Source organism: Sinocyclocheilus anshuiensis, unplaced genomic scaffold (genome assembly GCF_001515605.1).
Source record: "Sinocyclocheilus anshuiensis isolate Anshui unplaced genomic scaffold, SAMN03320099.WGS_v1.1 scaffold2737, whole genome shotgun sequence".
Taxonomy (NCBI): Eukaryota; Metazoa; Chordata; class Actinopteri; order Cypriniformes; family Cyprinidae; genus Sinocyclocheilus; species Sinocyclocheilus anshuiensis.
In genome coordinates, this window is record NW_015551029.1 from 111731 (window position 1) to 118260 (window position 6530).

General features: G+C 35.1%; 1 protein-coding gene across 1 annotated transcript in view; it reads right to left on the minus strand.

Annotated features, from left to right (window-relative positions):
* The window catches only part of LOC107661155 (mitofusin-1-like), a 29867-nt gene that overhangs the window by 16487 nt on the left and 6850 nt on the right, over positions 1 to 6530 (minus strand). Inside the window, exons 5-7 of the mRNA XM_016450620.1 lie at positions 4959 to 5083; positions 4177 to 4285; positions 1956 to 2063 (exon numbers count right to left, since the gene is read on the minus strand). Of these exons, the coding sequence (XP_016306106.1) occupies positions 1956 to 2063; positions 4177 to 4285; positions 4959 to 5083 (342 nt within the window). The remainder of the gene's footprint in view (positions 1 to 1955; positions 2064 to 4176; positions 4286 to 4958; positions 5084 to 6530) is intronic.

The window sequence follows — 6530 nt, forward strand, 5'->3', positions numbered from 1 at the left end:
TGTGTTTATGAAACACATGTGAATGAAATTAAATTATATTCCAGTTATAAATGTGCTTCTGATTACAGATAGCCTGGGATTACAAAGATTTGTATTTTAAAGACAGCCAGTTCGAAGGGAGCATAATTTGCATTTTGGGTTAAAATAATTTCTTTATATGAAATTCGAAGAGTTTGACTATTAGAATTGACTGTGCAGAAATTGACACGCTAATACACACTATACTCATAGTCACCAATGCTGATGTTGTTAACATTAATCATTTGAGAATAAAGTATAACAATAATAATCATTTGCACGGTTTGATGTGATATGAGCTAACCGATCTTTAGATTTAATCACCATTGGTAGCGAGATTTATGGTAATGCTTTTTTCCTCAGTTGGTCAGAACAAACGTGGCAGACTTGCTACTTACTTGTTCAGATGACAATATACGGTGAAAATTCTTATTTGGGTCATATTCCAAGACGTGCTAGAATCTGTGATTGCGAAGTATAGGATTCACACCGGTGCCACACACACTCTTCAGAACATTAGATTCATCCCCGCCGGAGCCGTGCCGACTCACAACCCACGCAAGCTAGATAATTCCACACACAGCTGCAATTCCAGGTTTGCAAACAGAGATGGCGACAAACAGGCAAAACTTACGGACTGCAGCTTTAAGTAAAGATATTTTGTAAATGTCCTACTGTAAATATATAAAAACTTAAGTTTTGATTAGTAATATGCATTGCTAAGAACTTCATTTGGACAACTTTAAAGGCGATTTTCTCAATATTTAGATTTTTTTGCACCCTCAGATTCCAGATTTTCAAATAGTTGTATCTCAGCCAAATATTGTCCTATCCTAACAAACCATACATCAATGGAAAGCTTATTTATTCAGCTTTCAGATGATGTATAAATCTCAATTTCGAAAAATTGACCCTTATGACTGGTTTCGTGGTCCAGGGTCACATATTTACAGATACATTCATTTTGCTTTGGGAAAACATGTAGTAGTGTTTGACCGAAATAGTTTTTTTTGGATAAACGACGCCAATATCTTACAGAGCAGGTTGACCAATATTAAGCTGATATATACACTGTTGCTAACTGCTTTCAGTGGAAACTAAAGTCTGCTTGCTAAATGTTATTAGGTGATGTCATACTGGCAAGGCTTGGAAACTGGATAAGGTTTGTGCAAATTACTAGATTTGTCACTCGGCGACTTTTTTGAATGTCGATATCGTACTATTTAATTTAAAGGTAGTAAAAACACATGCATAACAATTGCTAAAATGGAATTTATATTTATTTTGCATAACATTTACTAAATTCATATAATTATTATTTATAATAATTCTTGCTATTATACTATATTATCATAATTTAAAAATAACAAATATGGCAAAAAACATCTGAACTTGATAAAAAGAATCTGTAAAATAAACAGATTTCTTTAGATGGGAACTACTTATTCTGTAAATCTATTCTAGTGTTTTTCACAAATAAAGGCCAATATATCCACCAATATTTGCCATTTATTAATTATCGGCATTGGCCAAGAAGTATTTCTGTTTGGCCAAAGAGTCAGAAGTGGGACTTTTATTTTGACAGTGCTGAGAAAGCATCACCAAATTTTAAATCCTTGAAAATTTAAATGACCTTGTTATTAACAAAATATTATTAAATTGTTAATAATATTTTGTTAACAACAAGGTCATTTTAATTTTATAGTTTAAAAATTTCTTTGAAAGTTTACATTTTTCTTTAATTTACAAGGATTTAAAATTTGGTGATGCTTTCTCAGCACTGTCAAAATAAAAGTCCCACTTCTGACTCTTTGGCCAAACAGAAACACTTCTTGGCCAATGCCGATAATTAATAAATGGCAAATATTGGCGAATATATTGGCCTTGGTGATATATACTGGTCGAGCACTAATCTGTAGTGAGCCGAGTAAACTCACGTCCTCCATGTATTCGGGTTCGGCAGCAGAAGCGTCCCAGCGGTTGTTCAGGATGAAGATGTTGGGCTTTGACAGGCATTCATTGACCTTGTGGAAGAAATGCTTCTCCTTTAAAAAGAAATAAAGAGGTTGAGTTCACTGGGGTCATGTGATGGAAAGACTACACTGAACACACACACACTCACAGACACAGACACAGACACACACACACTCTCTCTCACACACACTCACACACACACTGGCAACGTAAAGACAACACTGAACACACACACACACACACACACACACACACACACACACACACACACTCGCAACGTAAAGATGACACATGTTCACTCTAATCACTCTGCAACAGACAAGATAAATCGATATTTCATGATGTATTCAAATATTTTATGACATATTGATTTGTTTTATGTTGTCTGCTACATTTGATTTCACATGGTATGTTCTTTTCCAAAGAAATGCATTAAAACATTCACACATCTATGCTTATTTCACTGTACACAGCAACAGTATTTACTAGAGGTCGACCGATGTATCGGTTTTGCCGATTAATCAGCATCGATAGTTGATTGCTGGAACTATCGGTTATCGGCAAAAATCCATGCCGATAGTTTTCCGGGCTGCGTCCATTGCTGGAGCGGCTGAGAAGGGTCTGCTGTCGTTACACAGTGCGAGAGCGGCCTCTAGTGGTTGAAATCACTGACAGCACGTGCTATTTGTTTAGACACGTGATACTGCACGTTGAACAGAGCGGGAAACCTCAGACGCGGATTTAAATGCAGCCGACAGAAAATCCTGCTGCTAATATAGATCGCGCTTTCTCTTTCCGTTTGCTCCGTTTTTTTAAACGCCGAACTATAAACTCATCCATGCCAAATGGTTCATTCTTGAAGTAAACTTGTGTCCGTTTGGTGATGAAATAAACTGTTTTAGATCGCTGCTCGAGTTGAACGCGACGCGTCCGGAGTGTGTGTGATACCGGTGAGTTCTCCTAGACTCAGCGCTGCGCTTTTATTTTGATTAGATAATCATCAAGTGTTCAAGAATAGAAGAAGTTCAAGTCTGAGAGTATACATACAATAATCATATGTATATCATTTTAATGCTATAGCCTTTGTGTATATATTTAAAGATGTGCATCTTTAAGCATGATCAGTTGAAATTAAGTGGCAACACTTTAAAATAAGAGTCCATTTGTAGCATTAAGATTAATGAAAGCTGTGTAAGTATTGTTCCTTGTTAGAGGGTGTTAATTTCAACATTTACTATTACTATTATTATTATTTTTACTACTACTACTAGTATGGTTCAGTACTGTTTTTGTTAATAAAGCACTATTTTAGTTTTTGTTCAGTATCAATTTTAAAACAATCGGTTAATTAATCGGTATCGGCCAGTGTGGTCCAACCTAGCTATCGGTATCGGCAAAATCCACTATCAGTCGACCTCTAGTATTTACAGCAACATTCCAAGATATAATTTTATACATTTCATTTAATCCATTAAATCCCTGCATATGAATACATTATGCAACAATAAATATTTCAAGCAATACACTGTAACATTGTTGTCACATGACCTAACTATGTTCCATTCTCAATGTCAAACAGTGTTTCCAACCACTTTAGCTTTATTTCTATGTAAAACAAAATATATAAAAAGAAAGAAATGTGGAGCATATGTCATCATGAAATCATAAAAACAGGCGAATAATCTGTGTTGTATATCGCACATTTTGGAAAATGCATTAGGTATTTAATGCATGCAGAAAATTTGCAGACTGTGCACAGTATACACACTCCGTGCAACTTCGGCTGGAATTCCATTCCAATACAATTTATTATTTTCCCATCCCATTATAAGACAATAAATACAAAAAGCTAGTTTGGTTTTGTCATGTTTTTCCATGGAGAAAAGTTCTGATGATTTATAACGGGGTGTTTATCTGCCCTTTAGAGAGCGGCCCTGAAATCCACCAAAGCGTCCTGGGATAGCATGCATGTGGGTACGAGCAGAGTTCAGTCTAAACGCAGCGCTGCATTCTTCTGAACGGCACGCAAACAAACTCTGAGCAACCCCTCCTGCGCGCATACTTTCCCATATTAGCACACTATAAACACTTCACAGCTGCTCCAGACCGGTCTGACTAATGTTGGACTGCTCATAATGCAGTGTTAATTTCTCACGCTTTACGCACTGCATGCTAACGACTCACCGTGTTCATTAGAGTAGATTCAGAGTTGGCCACCAACACAAACACATCCGCGTCCTCACAGAACTTTTTGATCCAGCTGTCCAGCTGTGTGGTGACGTCAGTGCCAGGACTGAAAGAAAACATCACAAAAATATACACGATACTTCAAAAGGTTGGAGTCAATCACATTTTTCTTCATCAGGGATGCATTTAATTGATCAAAAGTGACAGTAAAGACATGCATAATGTTGCAAAATATTTCTATTTAAATAAATGCTGTTCTTTTGAACTTTCTATTCATCAAAGGATCCTGAAAAATAAAATGTATCACAGTTTCCACAGAAATATTGGGCAGTTTAACATTGATAATAATCAGAAAGCAGCAGATCAGCATATTAGAATGATTTCTGAAGATCATGTGGCACTGAAGACTGGAGTAATGATGCTGAAAATACAGCGCTGCATCACAGAAATAAATTATAGTTTAACAGATATTCACATAGAAACGTTATTTTGAATTGTAATAATATTTCACAATTTTACTGTATTTTTGATCAAATAAATGTATCCTTAGTGAGCAGAAAATGCTTCTTTTTTTTTTTTTATGCAGATCCCAAACTTTTCAACGGTAGTGTATTTCTACTAAAATAATAAGTCAGTCACCTGATTATAATCAATTATATTCAGGATGTGTCACTGCTGACAGCTTGATAACACTAGGATTGTAATTATGGGTGGATCTTCAGATGAATTTACTACATGTTAAACATACAAACGTGGCTTTTCGTGGGACTGAAGTGTACCTGTCCACCAGAACCAGGTCATCTCTGAGCAGAGCACACTTTGTTTTGGGCCAGAACACTTTGACCAGAGAGCCGGCATCCAGACTCTCATCCATATGTAGTGCGTGAGCCAACTGATTCACCGTCTGCAGAAAAAAAGTACTTTTATGACTAAAGACACTATTATTTTTGCCATTTTAACACTTGCGCCTGTTTTAACCAGAAAGTATATTTCATTAATTGATTTCATAAAACTTTGACATAATTTTACATTCAGGGGGGCATTTGAAATCAAACTTTGAGATTTTTTTCTTCATTTTCAAACTTTTATTTTTTCCTTAAAGGGGTCATATGATGCTTTTTTAAAGATCATTATTTTGTGTATTTGGTGTAACAGAATATGTTGACATGCTTTAATGTTCAAAAAACACATTATTTTTCAAATACTGTACATTATTGTAGGTCCTCTAAGAAAGGAAAACTTGAAATCGCATCATATGACCCCTTTAATTCTATGCATTTTAATGTTCCTGTATTCCGTCTTAATGTCTTAATTACATAAAAAGTATATCTTTTTAATTGATTTCATGATCAGCTTTTGCAATTTAATAATTGATTTAAACTTTTACAATAAAAGGGGTCATCGAAATCAAACTTTGATAAGTTTGTTTGTTTGTTTATTTATTGTTGGTTTGTTTGTTCGTATTTTATGCCCAGGTCTGTGTTTTCATTTTTTCTGGATTCCATGTTAATGATAATTGCTTAACTAAATTTAAATTATCAATTGATTTCATTAAACTTTTAATTTAATAATTAAACATTCCCAATGAGAAAGGCCTCTAAAATCACTGTATAATGGTATTTCTGTCAAAATGTTTAATAAATGGTATTATTTCTACTATTATTATTACTTTGAGAAGTTCAATCTACTGTGCAACAGTAATGTATTTCTGTCATCATTTATTCAAGTTAAGCCGAACCTTTATTTTGGCAGGTTGCACTGAAGATCTTTGTCTTTCTGTGTGTATCAGAACACAAAGACTTCATATATCAATCTCTTTGTGCTTTAATATTCACAGACAGTAGTCCATATTGCAATTTAATTCATTTTACAGCCCTACTTTTTATGTATGTTCACTAGACTTGTGCCGGTATTCGGTAATGCGATATATCACGGTAATTAATATGCACGATATTGTTATCGTGGGCACTTCTAAATACCGTGAATAATTATATATTACAAATTATTCAGAATTTTGAATGCATTTTAAGAATACTTTACCCACCAACTGGTCAAAATGCACAACACCGCTGTATGCTGTGAAAGACGCGTGCGCACTCTGACGTAAACAAGCATGGACGAGAAGCACATGGCGGAACATGTGAGAGACGCTCTGGATTTGAGCGCACTTTCACTCTCTGACAGCAGATGGCGCTAAACTGCAGAAATAATAATAATAATAATTCATTTAAATTCAGCAGTTACCCCGGAAACCCTGTAAACAAAGCAGCTGCACTACTTTCTGTTTCTGAATCATGTTTAAATGATTTAAACAGCCATTCAGATGTTCATCACAGCGCCAAATACTTAAA